The following is a 23,337-nucleotide window of genomic DNA, read 5'->3' on the forward strand; positions in this document are numbered from 1 at the left end:
AAGAAACATATTTCACTACCTCAAAGTCACAAAACCAGTAAGAGGTAGAACCAAGGTGCGCGTGCTCTCTGGCTCTGTCTCTCTCTATATATATATACACGTACATAATTGTATGTGTGTGTGTATATATATGTGCACATATTACATCTTATTTGTTATTCATCTATCAACAAACACCTAGACTGCTTCCCTACCTTGGCTACTGGATATGCCGCAATGAGCATGGGGAGCATGCATCTTTTTGAACTAGTGTTTTTATGTTCCTCAGATAAATTCCCAGAAGTGGGATTGCTGGGTCATGTGGTAGTCCTTTTCTTAATTTTTTGAGGTACTTCCACACTGTTTTCCACAGTGGCCGTACCAATTTGCATTCCCACAGCGGTGCACAAGGATTCCCCTTTCTCCACGTCCTCACCAGCACTTGTTTGTTGATTTATTGATGGTAGCCACTCTGCTGGATGTGAAGCGATAGCTCATTGTGGTTTTAATTTGCATTTCTCTGATGATTAGTGATGAGCATCTTTTCATGTGTCTGTGGGCCATCTGTGTACCTTCTGCAGGGAAATGTCTCTTCATGTGCTCTGCCCATTTTTAAATCAGATGGTTCAGTTTTTTGATGTTGAGTTGTATGTGTTCTTTATAAATGCTGGCTATTAATCCCTTATTGGATTTCTCATTGCAGACGTATCCCATTCAGTAGGTTGCTTAAGACATAGCAGTGATCAAACCCTGTCAGAAAAGCCAGCGACATTCAGGAATTACCCTGGGATTGGGAGAAGATGACTGAGGAGACCTGAAGTTTCTCTGGGTTTATGTGTCTCACTGGAGAATGTTTTGATCAGCCACCTCCTCTTCTGGCATGTAAACCGTCTGCCAGGGCAGGCCTCTCAGACCGTTGCATTCATTCTGAACCACTTGAATCGGCGTCCTAATATCTCCCTGAGTTTCGTAATGGTTTGTGGTGAGGCAGGCGCCCTGGGGGTGGGCAGAAACCTGGGTTAAGTTTTAGAAGGGAAATTCGGGACATTCCTGGGTCTCTTGGAGGGGGTGTGAGGGTAGGGGAACCAGGAAGTGAGAAAAGGAAGTGGGACAAGAACAAAGGCAAACTCAGTCACCCTCAAGTGCTGCCCAAGGCCCTGCTGGCAGTGGCCGCGGCTCCTCGCGCGGAACTTCCTCTCTGAGGCCGCTGGCCCCGGAGCAGTCAGGCAGCCGCTGTCCCTGTCAGCACAGACTTCCTCTTTCACAAGCTTCGCTTTTTAGAGCATAAACAAAGTCCATGCACAGAGGTTAAAATTGTTTTCAGGACAGATCAAAGAGTGAGGAGGAAGGGTGAGAATGTTGAATTTATAACCATTAAGAGTAACTGAATAGAAGCTGAACTGTGTGGGAAGGCAGACGGCCCTTCTGGTGACGGAAGGGTTCTGGGAGATAGCGAGGGCGACAGGAATGATGAAGCATTGTCCACTGGGATGATGTCCCCCTCGGGGGGTGAAACCGGTTCTTGGGCAGAAAAGAACTTGATCTTCAATGGTCTGCGCCCGCCCCCCCCCAGAGATCCAGAGGGCATAAAGTACATAAAAATAATATATCTGTGGTATCAGAACTCCATGGTGGGAGGGGGAGTAGGAAAAAATGTTTACAAAGTCCCCTTGCAGGTTAAGACGAGCTGGGCCAGGGGATTCAGATGGAAGGATTGTGTTGATCACCAGTGAGTCCTCCTGGGAAAATGGACTGGAAAGAAGTACCTTGTCTCAGCAGGAGGGCAAAGACTTTATACGCTGCCTAGGGAGTGCCCGCGGGGAAGCCGGGAAGCAGCGGTGGCCGCCCCCCTGCGCAGCAGGCGATCAGCGGCTGGCTCCATTGAACTTCGGGTGCCCAGGGTGCGGGCTGGTGGCCCCAGACACATGGGCCATTTCCTGGACACGGCAGCAGGAGGGACCAGGCAGTGGAAGTTAGGGTTCCGGGGGCTAACCCCCTCCGGTCTAGTCTGTTTTGTTCTGTTCCTCTCTCCAGCGTGCTCTCAGAAATCCCCTCATTCACTTCTGCTACAGGCAGCAGCCGTGTTAATGAGTAAAAGGAAAAAAATGCTAGAAACCCAGGAACTGCATGCAGATGTCAAAGAAAGAAATGACCATTACCCATAAGATTTTGGTGTGGAAAGCCAGGTAGTACACTCGAACACCTGTGACATCGAATCAGAATGCAAATAGGCTTTTGGCTTCCCGGACCCGTGCTGCTGTCTATGGCCTGGACATGCAGTTCCCAACAAAACAAAAACGAAGACGGTGCTAACTTAGGGGATGGTTCGTTCTTATCCGACAAGTATTCGACCTTGGAAATGGCTTCTGGTCTCCAGGCTGCTCTGGTCTACTCTCGGTTTGAAAGCAGCGATGTTGTTTTGGAGGGGCTGCCAAGGGCTGGGGGGGGCCCCAACACGGGCCCCTCTTCTCTCGCCTTGTCCCTGATGCTTGCTAAGCCAGCGCTGGAGGGAAAAGCTCTGGTTAGATGTTGAGAGTCACTCTTACTGGAGCCCTCCCTAGTCCGCCAGGTTTGAAGTGCTTCACCTCCATTAATTTACTCCTTGTGATCAAACAACCCTGCACCGGCGGCGCTATCATTATGGGCAGGAAACTGGGGCACAGAAAAGTCGTCACTTGTCACTAAGTCATACAGCTACTGGTAATGCTTGGATCTGAACCCATATCCTCAGCAGCCAGAGAACTTTCTGTAATAATGCTGTTCACAAGGCCTTGTGACCAATTCCCCTGCTTACCAGTGTCTCTGAATTCAGGGATGAATGGGCTTAAGATGAAATTGCTTTTAACCCCTTGTACTTTGGATGGAGGCTTATTTAAATAAAACAAAGTGTCCCTCACCAGCCCGACTCCTTCGAAACACTTCCATGATGAGTCATTGCTGGACATGTGCTGCCCTCTTGTGATGAAAACCATCCACATAGGGCCTCCTGCTTCGCAGAATGCACTCACCTCCTTTGGTCAGTCCCACGGTTGCGGGTGGGTGGAGGGGGTGTGGCCAGACATGAAGCTGCAGGCTCTGCAGTCAGACTCCTGCATCACCTGATGTTCTGCAGGTGTTCCTGTCCTTGGGACTCTCAGACAGCGAGGCTTGTGAACGTAACTGCCGGGCCCTGTAACTTTTAGCACCATGGATATAGGCTTAAAGATCAGGCCTCCCAAAGAATCCCAGGGCCACTAAAGAGACCCCCTGTGTGTCCTTAGAGAGAGAAGTCTTTTTGCAGAACCTACTCTAGTGGATTGGGACCAGGTTTGATAGGAGTGCAGAAAGGTCAGTTGTGGAACGAACCAAAGGCTACAAACTGTCAGAGCCGAGGGGTAGTAAGACCAGCCAGAAAGCCCATGTTCTAGTCCTTGCTCTGCCAGGGATAAAATACTTGACCTTGGGCATGTTTGGCTCTGCAGCACCAATTCCCTCACTTGTAGAATCTGGAAATTGAACTAAGAGCTCAAAATCTTAGATACTGTCAATTTTCCACATTTCCTTTTCTGAAAGGTTTTGCCCTTTTTTTGTTCCATTTTTCTATACATCCTGATTATGTATGACAAAGTACATGTCCATACTGACTGGTTCTCAGTTTCCTTGTTCATGAGATCATTCCTACTTCACAAGGTTGGCGGGAAGATGTTTCTCTCCAATCCAGTGTCGATGGGCTCAGTCAGACTGGGTTTGTTTAGGCAAAGCAAGGGCACACACGCACTTACAGACACTTTTAATCCAAGGAAAGTTGGTTTGAAGATACTGACATTTGTACCACTAAGTGGTTCCCTGGCCCCGTATCCCTTTCAAAAAGACGCCCACTTGCGGGCCATCCTCTCTTCACTGCTGCTTGGCTATGGTTACTACCAGCGCCAGTCTTAGCCCTAACCTGGGCAGGGAGCACCATCCAGGGTGAGGGTCCGGGGCGGCTGGGTTATTCCGGTTCCAAGGAGATGCTGCTGGCTCCACATCACTGCTCTCTAACCCCACCTGCTTCCCCACCACTCACTGCAGCCCTAAGCCCTGTGGGCTAACACAGGGTGGAGAAGAAAGAAGCCGGACACACAAGAGGAATACTTCACGGCTCCACATGTATGGAGGACTTAAAAGTAGTAGAATTAGAGAAAGAGAAAGTAGAAGAGTCGTTGACGGGCGGGGTGGGGGGAGGTGATTGTGGTGGAAATGGGTCGTTACTTAAAGGGGACAGAGTTTCACTTTCACAGGAGGAGAGAGTTTGGAGGTGGCGATGGTTGCACAACGATGGGGATGTCTGACACCGTCGAACTGCACATTGAAACGTGGTTAACGTGGTTGGTTTTATGTTCTGTGTATTTGACTGCAGTTTTAAACGTTGGGAGGAAAAAGGCTCAAAGAAGGTAAAACATGGGAAGATGACATGCAAAAATTAAAATAGCTGTGTTAGGAATGTGTGCTTTCATAAGCATGATTTTAAACATTTCCATATTGTGATACAGCTTTTATAAGAAAAAGGCAGCACTAAGAGAGGAAAAACATCAAGAAAAAATTTTTGAGATATTTTGATATTTGCCCAAAAAAGCATCCACATGTATTGGGGGAAAACCAGAAATTTGTTTAACGTCCTGACACTTGTTTTATTTATAATTAACTATTGTTTAATTTTTTTGGGGGGGTTACAGATCATTGGGGCCCATAACCTTTTCAATGCTTAATACCTCTAAGAGCTTTACGCAGGGCTCGGGCACGGCCAGCTCAGTTTTCCGGCTGAGGGAACCGTGCTGGGGCGGGCGGCCACTGCGCCCGCAGCTCCCCCACAGGCCTGTCTGTGTGGCGACTCAAGTCTCAGCCGCTTTTATTAAAATTCCTCCCTATGTACCTGGGACAATGGCCACGGTTTTGCCTTTGAGCTCCAAAGTAAGGTTAATTTGTGGTTGGTGGGGTTTTTTACAAACGTATTTTATTGTTTATGCCAGTAGAGTTGTCCCGATTTTCGCCTTTTGCCCACCTCTGCCCGGCGCCACCCCCTCCAATGGCATCCCCCCTCCTTAGTTCATGTCCCTGAGTCACACATGTGAGCTCCCTGGCTTCTCTGTTTCCTATACTGTTATTAACACACCTCTGTCTATTTTGTGCCTACAAATTATGCTGCTTAATCCCTGTACCTTCCCCCCCATTCTTCCCCTTTGCCCTTCACAGCTGATAACCCTCCAAAAGCTCTCCGTATCTATGATTCTGTTCCTGTTCTATTTGTTTGCTTAGTTTGTTTTTTAGAGTCAGTTGTTGATCGTGGTGAATTTGTTGCCATTTTAATGTTCATAGTTTTGAGCATCTTCTTTTTCTTAAATCCCTTTAACATTTCATGTGATAAGGGCTTGGCGATGAAGAACTCCTTTCGCTTTACCTTGTCTGGGAAGTACTTTATCTGTCCTTCCATTCCTAACGAGAGCTTTGCTGGATAGAGTAATCTAGATTGTAGGTCCTTGCTTTTCATCACTTTGAATACTTCTTTCTAGGCCCTTCTTGCCTGCAAAGTTTCTTCTGAAAAATCAATTGTCAGTCTTACAGGAACTACTTTGTAGGTAACTCTCTGCTTTTCTCTTGCTGCTTTTAAGATTCCTTTATCTTTAACCTTTGGCATTTTAATTATGATGTGTCTTGGTGTGGTCTTCCTTGAGTCCAACTTGCTTGGGACTCTGTGCTTCCTGGACTTGTATGTCTACTTCCTCAACTAAATAAGGGAAGTTTTCTTTCATTATTTTTGCAAATAAGTTTTCAGTTTCTTGCTCTTCCTCTTCCCCTTCTGGTATCCCTATGATTCAGATGTTGGCACATTTAAAGATGTACCAGAGGCTCCTTATACTATCCTCATTTTTTTTTTTTAATTCTTTTTTCTTCTTGCTGTTCTGGTTGGGTGCTTATTTCTTCCTTGTGTTCCAAATCATTTATTTGAATCTCGACTTCACGCCCTCCACTGTTGGCTCCCTGTAAATTTTTCTTTATTTCACTTAATGTAACCATGTAAACTTCATTTCTTCCTGGGTCTTTTTTATGCTGTTGTCGTACTCAATGAAATTCCTTGAGCACCCTGATAACCAGTGTTTTGAACTCTGAATCTGATAGGTTGGTTATCTCCGTTTTGTTTAGTTCTTTTTCTGGGGTTTTGTTCTGATCTCATTTGGGCCATGTTTCTTTGTCCCTCAGTTTGGCAGCCTCCCTCTTTGCTTCTGTGTATTAGGTAGAGCTGCTTTGACTCCCTGTCTTAGAAAAGGCGCCTGTAAATTGTGTGGAACGGGGCCTTAGGTAATTGCCAGGGCAGGACAACCTGCCTCACCTCTTTGTGGCTCTGTGTGGGGGGAGGCCTCAGAGGGGGGACAATGCCACTGCCTGGCTTCTGGGGGTTTTCCCAGCACTTGCCCTGTTTCCAGTCACTTAATTTACTCCCCCCGCCCCCACAAAGAGGCTCCGTGGGACTGGTGCCCTTCCAGCTCTTTCCCTGGTGCAGAATCCCAGAGCGGGTGGGTCTGTATAAGTTCTAAGTCCAAGCGGGCCCTTTAAGTAGAGTCTCCTGAAAGTCTGGCAATTTCTTCTGCTACCCCAACGCCCCCTGGTTTTTACAGCCAGAAGTTATGGGGACTTATCTTCCTGGCACTGGAACCCTGGGCTGTGTAGTCTGGCATGGGGCTGGGATCCCTTGCTCCTGAGGTATCCCCTCCCGATTTTTATCCACCATACATGAATGTGGGACCACCCATTTTACCTTCTCTGTGCCATACCCTATCTCCACGCCTCTCCACCCATCTCCACATGTCTGCCCCTCCTACCCATCTGGATGAATGTGGCTTTTTTAAATCCTTGGTTATTCGATTTCTGTGTAGCTCAATTTTCTGACGGTTCTGTGTGTGATTTGTTTTGAGGTCTAGTGGTAATTTTTTCTGAAGTTGTGCAAAGAGGCAAAGCATATCTACCTACGCCTCCATCTTGACCAGAAGTCAGGTTTGTTTGTTTTTTCTAATGAGCAATTAGTTATTGGAAATAGACGTGTGCCACATCTGGAAGTGGACCAAAATAACAACAAGCCAAGTGCTCCTTCCTAGTTCAGGAGCTGAAAGGGTGCCTGGCAAAGGCACGTGGGCCTGGCTTTGCGTTGGTGGTGCTGGCTCCCCGCTGCGCCACGGAGCCATGGACGCACCTCCCTGGTTCAGCGAGTGACACTTCCATGGTAGGGCTTTTGGTACTAATGATGGAAATTAATGCCTATGCTTTTCACAGACAAGGCTAGGATATTGCAGGAAGCTTGATGTTGAATCACTTTGAACTTGACTTTGAGAACTGCCAGTTCCCTATCTGACCTTGTCGGGAAGTTCCCTAAGCCTAAGAGTGAGATGAGAATGACGTGTGGGTTCCCCTGGGAGCAGAAAAGAGGAGCGCTGATGTGACCATAACCAGTGCAGACTGAGCAGCGGCCCGGTGCCGGGTGCCCCGCTGACCGCTTTCATCGGCTCGTTCCAACTCCACACCCACCCTGTGAGTCAGCACCCTCGGATCCCCGTTTTTCAAGGAGGAAATTGAGATTCTGACAGCTTTAGGACTGGCCCCAAAGCCATGCAGTGCCTTGACATGGTTTTTAAGTAAGTTCAAAGTCGGATTAACATGCCAGAAAGGCAGGCCTGAAATATGGGAGCTGTGATTTCTTTCTCAAAATCCACCCAGACATCCTGTGAAAAGAAATATTTACATCCCAAGTTTGTGGAGTTCTTTTTTTTTCTTTCCAGTTTTCAATGGTCTTTTTCTTTTTTTTTAATTTATTGATTTGAGAGACATCAGTTTGTTGCTCCTCTTGTTTATGCATTCATTGGTTGATTGTTGGTATGCGCCCTGCTGGGGAATCAAACCCGCAACCATGGCGTCTCAGGACAACACTCCAGCCGAACTACCCAGTCAGGGCCATTGTCCTTTTCTCGTCTAGGAAAAGTCCCCACAGCTCTGCCTAGGAGCTCGCCTATGAGGAAGGAATGGAGAAGCTTTCTGGCAAACCTGGGGCCTGATTTCACTTTTATAAGAGAAATAGAAAAATCTATTACTCACCATCTAGAAGACTAAGGTATTTCCAAGTAGAATTTAAGGCAACACCACGCAAATTTTGATAATCTCTAAAAGCAGTCATCTTTGGTGGTTTCTGAGTAAATGTTAGACTCTTAAAAGTTAAGAGTGAGTGGTTTAGTCATGTAAGAATTTGTCGGCTCAGAAGGGTGGTTCTTGCGCTCTGTGCATCTGAAGTCTGTACATGGAAGACACCCAGGGCCTTCTGTGTCCACACACTCCCTTGTGCTTTCTGGGGATATTTGCTGCCCAGAGTCTCTGGTAGGGAGACAGTTACTGCCTCAGGGTGTGGCTGTTGGGTGAGTACACGGATCTGGGAGGAAGAAAGGGGTGGGTAGGAACCACTTAAGCAGTGCCTCGCAGGAATGGCCACCCTGTGGCTGAGTTTCCCTGGAACTCAGTACACGGGAGTTTCCCTGGAACGTTCCAGGCAACTTCTCGATCTGCACCCTTCCTCACAGGGCTGCACCTCTGAGAACCCGAAAGTGCTGTCGGAGGGCCTCCTCGCCCCTTCCCCCTCCCGTTCCACCACAAGTGGCTTGGGGCCTCTTGCCACAGTGAGTGACTGGCCCACCTGGGTCCTCCACTCCGTGGGACAGCCGAGGAAGGTGGTAGACATGAAGCCGGGCCTGCCAGGACCTGCTGTGGTGCGGTGGGGAGGGCCGTGGCATTTGGCCCATGCTAGTGTGGCCCCAGCCACCGCTGCTTCAAGTCATTTCCTCAGAAGCGACCTGTTTGGATTCGGTGGTCAGATGAAGAGTCCTCAGTGGCTGTTTTTTGGTCCCTTGGTAGGAGGAGAGGCCTATGAAGGATCAAAAGGATGAGGCCTCTGACCCTCCTTCACAGGCTGTCCCCACAGCTTGTCACCCCAGGGCCCACCCAGGGCAGTCTGAAGGGAGTCAGCACGGGGTCTGGGAAACACAGCGTGCTTACCGGACCCAGTCCCTGTTTAAAAATCCCCCTCAGGCAATTAGGAATAGTGAGTGTGTTCAGTGTTTTATTAACAAATGAATTGGTCAAAGAACACGCTCCCTGGTCCTGTCACCACCCCGGCCCCCATTTAGCATCCACCATGTGCTCGCCAGGGCGGTCGGTCCAACGTGCTCTGCCAGCGGAGTTCTCGGCCGCTCCCTGAGTCTTGGCTCCGACTCAGTCACCCTGACAGCTTCAGAGGGGCAGGCGGAGACTCCGTCAGGAGGGCGAGAGAGCGAGCAGCTTCTGTGTGGGCGCCAGGACCACGAAGGTAAGCCGTGGCCCCTTGCTTTCGGAGGGCGGGCAGTGCTGCTTCCTGGGCATGGCAGCGTTGCCCACGGTGCCAGCCTTCGGAGGAGGTCGGCCTCGCCGTGCGGCATTATGGAGGCACCATCCTCTCCCTTAGACGTGCTCACAGGGCAGCCAGGGGCCTTTGTTGGCGGTGAGACACCAGGGCTCAAACAAGCTTGTGACGAGTCCTTTCCTGGACACCAACTACCTCCCCCTCCTGCACATTCCTCAGAATCTACAGCTGTGAAGTGGGAATAATAGCAACACGCAGGGGAGGTGCTGAGCAAGACTACATCAGGCAGGAACACTTATTCGCTGAGCACCTTTCCTCCAAGAAACTGGGCAGCGACTTTTGCACCATGTCCTCGACTGTTCGATGACGACAGCAGGGGCCCGCTCACTCCCCCGGTCGTCAGGGTAGGCGTTTGGATGAGCTCCACGTCCTATTCCTCTAGTTTCAGGTTAAAGTGGTCGTGGATATGCATTCACGTCTTTTCATGGCACGTTTAACTAAAATGTCTCACAAACCCACTCTTTCCCTGCAAAATAGTAACAGCCATTCTGGGAGCTCAGCGCCTCCCCCTCAGTGTCTGCGGGGAGGTTGATTTGCAGCCGGACGGCAGTGGCTCCCACAGGCGGGCGGTCCCACCTCAGCAGAGCCCTTTCGAGACCCCTAAGACCAGGTGACTGCACAGCGTGGCAATGACTGCTCGAGCGCCTCCCGGGGCCAAGCCCCACGAACAGGAGAGCAGCCTCTCAGAAACAGATGAGCCGTTTCTCATCTTCAAAGCCTTTGGCCTCCTCGGGCTTGATCAAGTTTCCATTCAGGCTGTTGGAGAAAAACAAGGAAAACAAGTAAAATGCCAGGGAGTGCTGTGCGCTCCGTGTGCTGCTCACCGCCCCACGCTTCACACCGCCCTCAAGTCAAGGAATGCGCTCTAGTCACCTACTTGGTGCTAACATTAATCCTTTCTGGCTGCCATCACTCTGTGAACTAGGTCTCACTAAGGTCACCAATAGCTTTTATGAACTTGAATTTAATGACATTTTCCAGACCTTGTCCTGGACCTTCACAGCCATTCGGGTGTCCTGTCCGCGCCCCCCGCCCAACCCCAACCCCTAGCTCTTCCTTCTGGAAACACAACCTTCCCTCGGCTTGATATTGTGCCCTCTGGTTTTTCTCGTGCATCATCTGCCCAGTCCATCTCATGTTTTCCATGTGATCTCTGAGTAACGGATTTCCTCCAAGCTGGGGCGAGGCCCTTCCCCCAGGCCTCCTCCATGCGGTGGCCTTGTCCGAATGTCAGGGACCCCGCAGCCCAGGCCTCTCCACTGTGGGGCCACTTCCCTCCTTGACATCGTCACTGGATGGCTCCCAGACACCTGAAAGCAGCCACCCCTCCCCCAAGCTCCCTAGCCCAGTGAATCCGACCACTCCTTTTCCGGTGGTGCAAGTTAGGAACCTGGGATCGGCCTTGGCTCCTCCCTCCTCATCTTCCTGTTCTGCCATCAGTTCTATCTTATCCTCTGAACATCTCTAGAAAGCCTCCCTGGAAGCTTTCCATATCTTCGCCACCACAGCAGCCCTGGTCTGAGTACCCACTGTGCCTTCTCTGGGTCACTGCAAGGTCCTCCTGACCGGTCTCTTTACATGCACTCTGGCCCCTCAAGACCATTTCTGTAGAGGAGCCGGAGTGCTCTCTTACAACACAAATCCGGCCACATCTTGCTTTGCTTCAAACCCTTCGGTGGCTTTCCATGTCCTCCGCCTCCTCCCCGACGTTGTCTGAGCCCCGGACGCGTCAGCTTCTTGGTATCATGCTCCTTCCTGCCTCAGAGCTCTTGCGTATGCTGTTCCACCCTGCGTGGACCACTTTCCCTCCCACCTCGGCCGGCCAAGTTCTAGTCATCTTCTGCAGTTTGGTTTAAATGCCACTTCCTTAAGGAGGCCTTCCCTGAAACCTCACTTGTGTTAGGTTCCCTTCTCAACTCTCCCCTTGATAGCACCCATCAGGGTTGTCATTCAAGAATTACCTGAATGACTTTTCTACTGTGTGTCAACCTCACCAGACGGTAAAGCTGCGAGGGCAGGTCCGTTTGGTTCACCGCTGGATTTACAGGGCACGGCCCTCAAGCACTGGGCTATTCAACAAATGAAGGGAGATGCGGCGCAGGCCCCTGGGGATACAATGGTGACCAGGACACAGCCCCTACCCTCAAGGAGCTCACAGTCTGGAGGAGGCAGCCCCGCAGAAAGCTGTTGTAATGGAGTGTGATACACGCTAACGACAGAATGAGCAGGAAAGGGAGTGGTTCTAGGGAAGGGATCACAGGCGTGAGGGCAGCTGGGGATGAATGGGAATTGCCCTCCACCGTACCCGGCGCACAGCCAAGGGTGCTGAGTACATAATTACTGTCCCCCTTGGCAGTGGATGTGTCTTACCAAATCTCCACGATGCCAGTGTTCTTCTGCAATGCATCTGCGAGCTGGGCGAGGCCCTGCGCTGTGATCTGGTTCTGGATAAGCCTGAAAGGCAAGCATCTCTTTTGTATCAAAGACACAGTACTGAATGAGATAAATATGGCCCCTTCGTTAGGGGGCAGCTGCAACGGAATGGTGGGAGAGGAGACAGACTGCGTGGGGGAGAGAACTGAGGCCACGTGGCCTTTAATGTGCCCAAGGGTGTCACAGCCAGTCCCCCAGAGTGAAGGGCAGCCTGTAAAATGTTTATTTTTTCTGTATTTTTTATAGTGAGCTTGATGTATCTGTGTGTTCATATGGAGATAGTTTAGTACGTGAATATTCGGATGTGTGTATGCACTTGACATTTTTCATTGTAGGGGAGCCCACCCAGAAATGTTTGGAGACCACGCAGATTCTAAGACACGCATCAGGGAATGGGCTGTCAGCTCTCCTTCCAGGCGGGGAGTTAAGGAGCTACCAACTGGCCATTCTCGTCTTTGGGGGAAACAAAGGCTTCTAAGATGGGACGATGTCTTCCCCCACATCTGAGTGGGAAAGAGGAGCAACGGTTCTGGTGCCACTCATGGGCCCAGTGGAAGAGCAGCGATAATGGGGCCCCGATGAGTAAGCCCATTCCGTTGGGTGGCAGCGGCCCAAGTGCAACACAAGTTTCCGAGAGAGCGGGGCGGCCCCGGCAATCCCTGCGGCGTCGCTGGGCCGCTCTGCTGCCAGGCGCGGCCGGAAGTCAACGCAGCACAAGGCAGTGATGTGCCTTCCCCGCATCGCAGGCTCGTTCCTCACTCCTGGCTGCTTCTCAGCTTGGCCCTTACAAGTCCTGGGCACTGAAGGACCCGAGAAGGCAGCCCTGCCAGGGAGATAAGGGACCCCGCTGTTGTGATCGATGAGATTATAGAAATTAAGGCTGAAAGGGCCAACCGCTTAAAAGGCAGTGGTTAAAACTTCATACACACACACACTCCCCACTTCTCAGCTACAGATTCTTGAAGAAACAAGTGACAGCTATCTGTGTCTCAGTTGCCTGATCTGAAAATGGGAATAACTCTAAGAGAAGCTCCCTACCCCGGGTGTGTGAGGTTTCGGTGGGACGATGTGCATGAAGCAGTTCTCACCATCTGCGCCCTGGTGCCCGGGGGAAGGGAGCTCTCGTCACCATTGCTGCCCATGCACATAAGACGATGGTGGCTGTGTTCCCAGCCACACCGCCCAAAGGCTGGGGCCCCTGGGCTCAGCGGCAGAGGTGAGAACCTTCTGGTAAGCCACTGGACATTTTTGCAAAAGGAGCAAAAATAGAAATCTGGAAGTGGGCACAGAGTTCTGCTGTTTTCTAGTCACTTCCTTCACGGCTGCTACCACTGGCCTTGCCGGGGCAGGGTGAGGGGCCTCCAACCAAGACCTGGTGAGAGGCCGGGCAGGAGGAGAGCGGACAGGCCCAGCAGTGCCCGGGCACACGCGGCCGCCGCACAGCCCCGCGCAGCCGACTCGCGCTCCAGTCCCGTCCTGGCTCTGTTCTGCCTGGAGGCGCTCGCCTGGCAGCCAGCAGCAGGCATAAGAGAAAATCTAAGGCCAAAAAAAAACCACCAATGAAACAAAAAGAGGTCCAAGTAGCAAAGACTGACTTTTTTTTACAGAAACTGATAGGGCGATCTAAAATTCACATGGGAATGCAAGGGACCCAGAATAGCCACAACATTCTTGAGAACGAAGAACAAAGTTGGAAGATTCACACGTCTTGGTTTCAAAGCTCCCTACAAAGTTACAATAATCAGGATATTGTGTTGCTGGCATAGGATTAAACGTAGTAATCAGCAGACTAGAATACAAAGTCCAGAAGTAAACCAATAAACCCATACATTTATGATCAATTGATTTTTTGGCAAAAGGGACAGGGCCATTCAAAAGGGGAAGGTAGTCTTTTCAGCAAGTGGTTCTGGGACAACTGAATACCCGCATGTGAAAGGAGGAAGCTGCGCCCTTACCCCTCACACCCCGCACCACAATGGACTAACTCCAAGTGGGTCAAAGACCAAAACCAAAGAGCAAAATGAAAACACTTCAAGGAAAACTTCAGCGTAGTAAATCTTTGTGACCTTGGGTTGAGAAGTGGTTTCTTAGTACGCTACCTAAACCATGGCTGCAAAATCAAAAACTTCTGTGCTTCAAAGGTCGCTGTCAGGAATGTGAGAAACCAGAAGCAGCGTGTGGGTCTCTCTTCCCTTTTGCGGCCATTGCGGAAGAGCCAGCGGTCAAAATGAAGTTCGGTCCCTCTGTGACTTCTGACCGCAGCAAGAACTGTAAAAGGTAGTATGTCCTCTCCTCTTTCCAAAGAGCTGAGACAGAAGTGCAGTGCCCGAGGCATGCCCATCCGAAAGGATGATGAAGTTCAGGTTGTGCGACATTACCAAGGGCAGTAAATTAGCAACGTAGTTCAGGTTTCTAAGAAGAAATATGTCGTCTACACTAAACGAGTGCAGCCGGAGAAAGCTAGTGGCAAGGCACCTGTTCACGTGGGTGTTTGCCCGAGCCAGGTGGCTATCACTAGACAAAAACAATGATCACAAAAAGATCCTTGAACATAAAGCCAAATCTCGCCGAGTAAGAGAGAAAAAGGGCAAATACAAGGAAGAAACATGTGAGAGGAGGCAAAAATAAAGTAATCTTATATGCAACTTCTCTTAAAAACTTAAAATGAAAAAAAAAAATAAAGTGAAAAACCTCACAGAGAGGAAATATCTGCAAGTTATATATCTAATATATGTCTGGTACCCAGAATATATAAACAACACTAACAACTCCACAATAAAAAGGCAAATAACCGAATTAAAAAATGGGCAAAGGATGTGGAGGCATTTCTCCAAAGAAGATACACAAATGGCCAACAGCAACATGAAAAGATGCCCAACATTGTTAGTTATCAGGGAACTGCAAGTTAAAACCACAGTGAGATTCTACTTCACACCCCCTGGACGGCATGATTCAAACAGATGGACAATAGCAAGCTTTGGAGGGAATTTCGAGGAGTGGGGACCCTCCTACTTCACTGGTGGGGATGTCAAGTAGAACAATGCTTTGGAACATAGTTTGGCAATTCCTCAAAAGTTAACTGAGAGGGAGCACATGACCCAGCAATCCTATCCCTAAGTACACGTACACCCTGAAGGAAAAAAAAAAACATGTTCACACACAAGCATGCACACACAGATGTTCAGAGCAGCAGCATCCATAATAGTCAAAAAGTAGAAAACTCCAAATATCCACCAAGGTGTGAATGGACGTATACAATGAGGGAAACACACACAGTGGAATATCATCCGTCCATAAAAAGCAGTGAAGCATTATTGATACATGCTGTAATGTAAATGAACCTTCAAAACTTATACTAGTGAGAGAGCACACAGACAAAAAGTCACATATTGTTTGATTCCATGTCTAAGAAAGGCCCAGAGGAGGCAAATCCATAGACATTGAAGACAGATTAGCGGTCGCCTGGGACTCGGGGAGGAAGAGGACAGGGAATGACTGTTTAACACACACAGGTTTGGGGGGTTCGGGAGGTGGGGAGGTGAAACTGTTCTAGAATTACTGTGTTTTGCTGCGTATAATGCACACCCATGTTTTTGTGTGCATTATACACAGGATTATTATACCCATGATATGTAGTCATTATACCCATGTATAATGTGCATCCCTATTTTTTCCCTCAAAAATTTGGGCAAAAAAGTGCATATTACACATGGCAAAATATGGTAGATAAAGATGGCTTGCACAACCTTGTGAATATACTAAAAACTAGTGAACTGTACACTTTAAAAGGGTGAATTGAATGGCACGTGTGTTTTGAATCAATATTTTTTAACAGCATCCCAGGCTGAGATTCTAAGGCTCTCTGAGTTACCATAAATGTTTCAGCGTCTGGTTGACTTTGAGCATCTCTGCCAGGCTCTTGGCCACTTCATCGTTGAGTTCGTTTTTGGTGAGCCTAGAAAGGAAAGGGAGTGTTACTCGAAGAGCTCTACTTGGCATGCGTTTTATATGAGCTCGCAGGTGCACGATCCCAGCCCAGGTGCCTCCAGCTTATGCAGCTGGTCAGTTGCTGAGAACCCACAAATGGCCAGTCTCCAAGCCCAGCCTCAGAGCCCCATGGATGACCATGGGTGGTTCATTTCCAGGGCAAATTCTACACCTACAGTCTTACTTCAGTGGTGCCCATGTTCCCTCTCCATCCTCGCTGAGCTCTCAGATCTCAGAGAGGACAGGAGCCCCCAGAAAAGGAGAGGCCAATGCCTGCTTCTCAGGTGGCTTCCAGCCCCCCAGATCCCTTGAGCACCACTGACAGCAGGTTACCCAAGTTGGCCAGATAGAGACCTAGGAAAGCCTGTCAACTGCACATGAACATGTGTCTAGCGCTTCGCTCTGAGGCCAGCTGTGAAGGGCCCCATGCCAGTGACCGAAAGTCCAGGAAGTCTCCCAATTGTTCTTAAAACTAGAAGTGATCTAGATAAAGCACTGAGGGCTAGAAGCTCCAGATATAAATAGGACTGGACCCTGTTGTGCCAGTGGATGAAAGAATAAATAAAGAAGAAAAATGGGATAAAAACATTAAAATCATTCCTTGAAAGACCGCTTGGTAGTGTCTACCCAGCTTTTAAAGGTGTTACACTTTGAGCCAATTATTAGACTTCTAGAAATTGTAGTGTGCAAAGACGTACACAAGGATCTATACACACAGCATCGATTGCAGTGCTATCGGTCATATCGTAAACGTGAACAAATTTAAATATCCATCAACAGAGGCAACTGACAAAATAAATTGTGAGTGTCCATTCAATGGGACGTTGTGCAGCCTTCGAGAACAAGGTCGTATAGAGATGGGGTGGAGGGCACAGTGCTGAAAGTACAGTGGAGTCAGACATGGAGGGAGTGTGTCACCTGGGAGCGAGGCGACCACAGCGGGGCAGTTCACCTGCTCCGGGCCTGAGCTCTCTCACTGGTAAATACGGGCAGTAATGAGACAGCCCTGGCAGGGCAACTGAGAGAGAGTCACTACACGCAGGGGCCGAGCAGAACGCCTGGTGTGGTCGGTGCTCAGGAAGCATGGGGTGTGATGTTACCATTCACGGAGAAGAGTGGTTCTCAGTCTCCCGGGGACATTTGCCAATGTCTGGAGACATTTTTGATTGTCACAACTGGGGGGACTGCTGGTCTGTAATGGGTAGAGGCCAGGATTCTACTAAGCACCCCTCAGCCCACAGGACAGCCCCTTACAACAAAGAATGTCAACTGACCAAAATGTCAACAAGCATTGAAATTGAGGAAGCCTGACATAAAGGGAGATGTAAAATATGGGTGTATATGGTTAAGATTTTTTTAAAGCTACTTACGTAATCCTATTCTATTCTGTAAGAAAGCGGATATATATTTGAATAGACACACATTCAAATGCTAGAAAGGCTAGAATATACATTTGAAGACTAGAAGAAAAAGGTTATATTTGGAAAACACAAGGGAGGAGTTACTTTCAGTTCCTACTTTTCAGACTTCAGTGTCTTATATTGTTTGTTTCAAAAAGAAAAGCATATGTTACTTTCCAAAATTTTTTAAATACTTTTTTGAAAGAAAAAACATGAAAATCGCAGTAACTGCCCAGCGGGCCTAATATCAGAAGTCACCAAATGATGCCGTTTTCGTGAATTCACTTAGCCAGTATCTCATGAGCAGTAGCTTCAAGAGGGGGACACAGAGGCATGTAGCCCAATTTCCTAACCCATAAGCCATGAATGACACAGGCAAATAAATAAAATACAAACAAATAAGTAAAATTAAATAATAATGACCAAAAGAAAAAGGAACCAAAAAGGAGAGCACCGTCAGAAGGCAACACGCACTCCGTCGGCGCCCCTGGAGTGCGGAGAGGGCGTGAGGACTGCGGGTGTCCTGTGCCAGGTGACAGGTGAGCTGGGGCGCCAGGGCCAGGTGCTGACGTGGCTACCTGGGAAGGAAGGAGGCCGCACGGGCAAGGAGACATTTTAAGAGGAAGATGGAAGAAGCCTTTGAGCCAAGTGCACGGCTGTTGGCCTCTGCGAGTCACCCCTGAGGGGGTTCTGAGGCTGCTCCTGACATGTACCGCGGCCAACCTTGTGGTTTTCCTGAGGCCCAGCTTGGCAAAGAGGGTGAAGGCCTCGAACTCATGCTCCAGAGCCCGCACCCCCTCCCGCGCGTGGTTGTGCCTCTAAGAATGGCTATTTTCTTCTCTAGCAGGAAACCGTGGACCTCACTTTGAGGAAAGGCCAAGAGCCTCTTCGATGGAGAGCCAGCTTTTCTGTTAAGATTCCTGGCTGTGCGCAGTCTTTGGAATAAACCTGGAGACCCAACCTTTCAAAATGCCTCTGGTAATTACCAGAATATTCTCAGAGACGCGTTCCGCTGCAGGGCCTGCGCGAGGCTCTTTCCTCCTTCTGTGGAAATGCCGTTGAATGCCAGGCTAGGACGGAAAACATGTGAGTGGGTTATTAGGCCAGGCTTTGGCTTCAGCCACCAAAACAGCCGGGAGGCTGCAGCTGGAGGCGCCCTTCCCAGGCAGACCTGAGGCAGGAGGAAGGAGGCAGGAGGTCCCAGCCTGGCCCGCAGCCCCCCAGGCTTTGCTGCTCAGAGCGTGAGGTCAGGTGGGAAACGTGGGACATGGGTGAGACCTGGTCATGGAGCACACTGGGGGCTGCTGAGGCCAGCTCAGCATCAGGGGACGGACTTTCTCCAGGTGACCCTCTGTGAGAGCCGGACAGCCTCCTCCTGTTCTCATGAGGAAGGAGCACTGCCATTGCCCCGCCATCGCGGGTTCTCTCTCAACGGCAGGAAGGACGTGAGCAACACGGGACACCGAGGCTCTGAGGTTTGGCCAGGGACCTGAAGGGAGGCCTGGAGGAGCGTGCCTGTGTACAAAGACGAAGGGCCCCCTCTGTCCCAGTACCGTCCTGAGAATGAGGAAGGGGCAGGAATCTGCGCCCAGGGTCCCTCTCAGTTCTATCTGGACTTAGGAATTCCTCACCCCCAAAGGACATGGGGAGACATACGAGGGGCTGGCTAGGTCCTCTTGTCTTCACTTGGTGGCTAAATTGGCGTGTGCCTCTGTCAGATCACCGAGCTGAGCACTTATGAATGCACTTTACTGAATGCCTCCTCTATGTCAACAAAAATGTCTTCAAAAGAAACAAAGTCACACACACTCACAAATCCCTCTCTCCCTAGGAAAGCCAGCAGCCTCTCCCTCCCGGCCTCTCCCCGGGTGAACCAAGAGGCACACGGGGTGACCAGGCTGGCCCTGGAGACAGCGAGTGTCAGGAGGCAGCAGGTACCTCAGGTTGGTCAAGCTCGGGTGATTCCTCAGAGCCTCTGCGAAGGCCTTTGCTCCTTCATCACCGATTTGGTTGCCCCACATCCTGAGGGTAGAGCAAGACAGAGAAGGTGAGTGCACGCTACCCCTTATTTCCTGTCAGCACCCACGGCTGGGCTGTGCGCTCAGCAGACCGGCATTTCTGCTCCGTCCTGGGAGCTGTGGCCTGGGAGCTGGGGACAAACTTCTACGCCAGCCCCTTCGTGAGCTGCTCCAGACCCCAGATTCAAAGCAAAGTGTTAGGATAAAGAGCAGCAGAAGCCTTGCAAACAGAAGCCCATCAGCAGGTTATACAACTAGAGACCAAGTGTCACCCCTGACCTTTCAGAGAGCTGTCAGTCAGCCACACGCCGTGGCCATCCCAGAAATGTCACCCACAGATACAGGGGTGTCCAACCCGCAGCCCCCATTGGCTGCACGTGACCCAGGATCGCGATGAACACAGTCTAACACAAAATAAAAATTTACTCAGAACCCTTTTTTAGCTCATCAGTTTTCGTTAGTGTTTGTGTATTTACTGTGTGGCCCAAGACAACTCTTCCTCTTCCAGTGTGGCCCAGAGACGCCAGCAGGTTGGACAGCCCTGGTAGAACAATGGCCTTCCAGCGCCCACCGACTCTGTGCGGGGGTCCGACATAGTCTTGAAGGCGCAGCCAGTCTTCCGTGAAGCCAAGCCCAGGGAGCACACTCAGAAGCCTTCACAGCAGTGACCCTGATATAAAGAGGACATTCCCACGCTGTGCCGCGTGGGTTGCCGCAGGTTTGGCGCGGAGCTGCCGTGACAGAGCTGACTCTCCCTCAGAGCGGGTCCTCTGAGAGAACCAGTTAAGACAAGGGTCTGCCCGGACAGGGTCCGCGAGGTCACAGGCCGGGCTCCCGAGCAGGACCTCACATCCTGGCTCTGACCTACTACGCACACATGCTTGGGGGACTTCGTCGTTTTTTTAGGTCTCAATCCCCTCGTCTATAAAGCGGGGATAATAAGAGCATTCCCTTGTAGAACTGTTGTGAGGTTGAGTTGATACGTGTAAAGCACTTAGAACAGCACCTGGCCTATGATAAGGGTCAGCAATTCCCAACAGACGGAGGGGCACTGTCGGCGTAAAGCAAAGCAAGTCTGCCACCCACAGCAGATCCACGGCTGCTGCAGCGCAGCGTTCCCACACAGCAAGCCACCTGCTCTCCTGAGGACAGCTCTCTGTGTCTCGCCCCCACCGCCTGTCCAGCGGTCCCGTCGGTGTATTTATGAACAAGAGGTGTATTTATGTATCAGTGTACTTATGTACAAGAGGCCCAGCAGGTGCTTGCGGACACAGAACGGTTGGATCATGCACACACGCGTGCAGTTTGTCTCTACTCACCCAACTTCAAAGATGGATCTGCTGTTCTTCACGGCCAAGGCAAGGCACTTTCCTCCCTCGCTTGTTATTTTGTTTTTTCCCAGTCTGCAGAGAGAGTTGTGCACGTGTCAGCCTCCAGCTGCGAGGCGGCTCAGCCACCCTCATCCCCAGCACAGAGCCCCTCCAGTCCCTCTTGGCAGGTGGGACCTTTCTCCTGGGACCCACAGCAGCTGTGCCCCGCACGTCCCCTTGGGGAAGGGCCAGGAGCCTGGAGGACAGCCAGTCAGGACTCCTCTGCAGCCGATGTGCAGAAACTCAGCGACTCAAGCTTTCCTGGGGTTCTTTGAATGGCCTCTGGAGCGTCACTCATTCCTATCAGCAAACAGGAGGTTCCTGCTTCGCTGCACATGGCCAAGGTGTGTTCCCCACACCGGGGGCTCCTTCAAGCCTGGGGCTCTGTCACCCTTGGTAAGGTAAGCTCTTCCTTGCAACTGGATGGGTGCTATGGTCTGAATGTTTGTGCCTTCCCCAACATCCATATTCCCTAGTCCCCAGGGTGATGGTATTTGGAGGCGGGGCCTTTGGGGGGTGATTAAGTCAGGAGGGTGGAGCCCTCAGGAAGGGGTTAGCAGCTTATATAAAAGGCCCTGGAGAACTCCCTGCCCCCTTCTCCACAAGGTGAGGACATGGCAAGGCCCCATCTATGAACCAGGACTTGGGCGCTCACCAGACACCTAATCTACCAACACTTTGACCTTGGACTCTCCAGCCTCTAGAACTAAGAAATTATCAGTGTTTCTAAGCCACCTAGCTTATGCGATTTTGTTATAGAAGCTTGAAGAGACTAAGACAAGGGGGAACTTCCTTGGGGGGCGCTGGGAACTTCCAGAAAGGGTGGTACCTGCTGCCTTTACCTGCCCCCTCCCACGGTAGGTGGTCCCTCCCCCATCGAGCCCCACCCACAGGTCGCAGATCCTGCAGGTGGCCAGCTCACCTTTGCACACAGGTCTCCTAATTTCACCAATAAGGCTCCCGAAGGCTTTAGGGGAGAGCTCTTTATGGTGACGTGTATTCTTTGTTTGAATAAGGAAGGGTGACCAAGAGATGCTACTAACGCGCCTGCCACGCCCGCCACGCCCGCCACGCCCGCGCCACCTACTTCAGGTGTGTGAGGCCCTTGCACTCATCCAGGATTCTGGCGATGTACCTGGCCCCAACATCCGTGATCTGGTTGTTGTATAAGCTTTGAGAAAAAGCACAGTCACAATGCTTGGTGACTCCCGATGTCATCTTACTGACCCCATTTAAAAAAAAAAAAACTGACTCTGTGCATCTGATTTCAAAGGTCTGGGTTGAAAGAAGAAAGGAGGGGCACACAGAGACCAGAATCTGGGTCTCTGAGGTCTCACAGGCTGGTTCAAAGCCACTCTGCCACCCTCTAGCTTTGTGACCTGGGGCAACTTACAGACTGCCTCTGTGCCTCAGTTTCTCCAGCGGTAATACTGGGGTAGGAATGCCAGCTCCCTGACAGGGCTGGCATGAGGGCTGTGTGAGATCATTTCGAGCCCCAGCAGGTAAGTGCCTGATGAATGGCAGGTGATGGGCATTTTTAAATTAAGACACCAGCCAGCATCTTGGTGGGGGAAGCTGAGTATTGGGGCCTCCTCAGGGTCTGCCTGGCAGTCATTTTACCACTTGGTACCAATTCAACAACACACACGAAGAAGGTGAAAGTGGGACTAGACAGGATGCACGGGTTCCACGCTCACGCAGAACTCCCGAGCTGAAAGGCGGCCTGGCTTCCTGTCCCCATTCCCCAGGTCCGGGAATGGAGGCCCGAAGACACTGACCGACGGGCCCCAGGTGAGAGTCAACCGTGGTGTGGGGCTGGCTATCGCAAACTCCTGAACCCCTGGCCCTGCAAACCCAAAGGTTGTCAAAACTACTTTGGCAAGTGATATGGAGCTATTCGTGGTCTTCATCCCAACTGGCTTGACTGTTAATCCATTTTGCTGCAGAAATATTTAAGTATTTAAAATGGGGGATGGCCCCAGGCCCCACTGGTCATGCCCCAAGAGTTCTGCCGAGGGATCGTGGACCCATCACGGTGAAGTCTAACTCCTCAACAGTATTCTACCATTTAAAAAGCACAGCCCAAGGTAGCCTGTCATTGCATCCCCCAGCCACCGCTCATAAAGCCACTTGCCTATGTTTTCAGGATCCCAATCATACAGGTGAGGAGGCTGAGGCCTGGCACAATCTCCTGACTTGCTCGGAGAGCGGGCCGCTGGCCAAACCGAAAGCAGCGGCACCCAGGCCTCCTGGCCCCCCGTCCAGGGTGCTTCCTGATGCCCACGGCCATCGGCTCCAGCCTCCTAATCATTCACGTGAATGGCAATGTCCTGCCGCCCTGTGTCATTACTATGTAGCCAGCCTGGTGTTCTTGAGAAATACGTACCCTAAAAATGTCAGAATTTTGTACTTGGTCAGCTCTTCATACAGCACCTTGACCCCATCGTCAGTGATCTGGTTTACGCTGAGTCTGAAACAGAACCGCAGAGAAAGTTGCCCGTGACAGCGGCTGCTCCCTGAGAGGGAGCACTCATTCCACGAGGATCCAGAAGCCTCTGGAGGTCCTGGACTGTGCCGGCTATAAAGGCCACCTGAGAGCATGGCCGGAGCAACCAACCACACAGCCCCTTAAGTTAGAGGCTGGTCCTCGTGGGGCCGACACACCCACCCAGAACCAGAACCGGCCCGTCAGTGAGGTG

General features: G+C 50.6%; 1 protein-coding gene and 1 pseudogene across 2 annotated transcripts in view; one reads left to right on the forward strand and one right to left on the reverse strand.

Annotated features, from left to right (window-relative positions):
- Positions 1-9,092: 9,092 nt before the first annotated feature.
- NOD1 (nucleotide binding oligomerization domain containing 1) overlaps positions 9,093-23,337 on the reverse strand; it is a 37,218-nt gene continuing 22,973 nt past the window's right edge. For both annotated transcript variants that reach the window (XM_054571319.1, XM_054571320.1), the window contains 8 exons: positions 23,025-23,108; positions 21,726-21,809; positions 20,588-20,671; positions 19,189-19,272; positions 18,237-18,320; positions 15,735-15,818; positions 11,801-11,884; positions 9,093-10,186 (listed from right to left, as the gene is read on the reverse strand). In XM_054571319.1, coding sequence (XP_054427294.1) covers positions 10,114-10,186; positions 11,801-11,884; positions 15,735-15,818; positions 18,237-18,320; positions 19,189-19,272; positions 20,588-20,671; positions 21,726-21,809; positions 23,025-23,108 — 661 coding nt within the window. In that variant the 3' untranslated portion in view covers positions 9,093-10,113. The remainder of the gene's footprint in view (positions 10,187-11,800; positions 11,885-15,734; positions 15,819-18,236; positions 18,321-19,188; positions 19,273-20,587; positions 20,672-21,725; positions 21,810-23,024; positions 23,109-23,337) is intronic.
- On the forward strand, positions 14,052-14,491 carry LOC129068885 (60S ribosomal protein L26-like; annotated as a pseudogene).

This window comes from Pteronotus mesoamericanus, unplaced genomic scaffold (genome assembly GCF_021234165.1).
Source record: "Pteronotus mesoamericanus isolate MK-2021 breed Mesoamerican mustached bat unplaced genomic scaffold, CSHL_Meso_final contig_220, whole genome shotgun sequence".
Taxonomy (NCBI): Eukaryota; Metazoa; Chordata; class Mammalia; order Chiroptera; family Mormoopidae; genus Pteronotus; species Pteronotus mesoamericanus.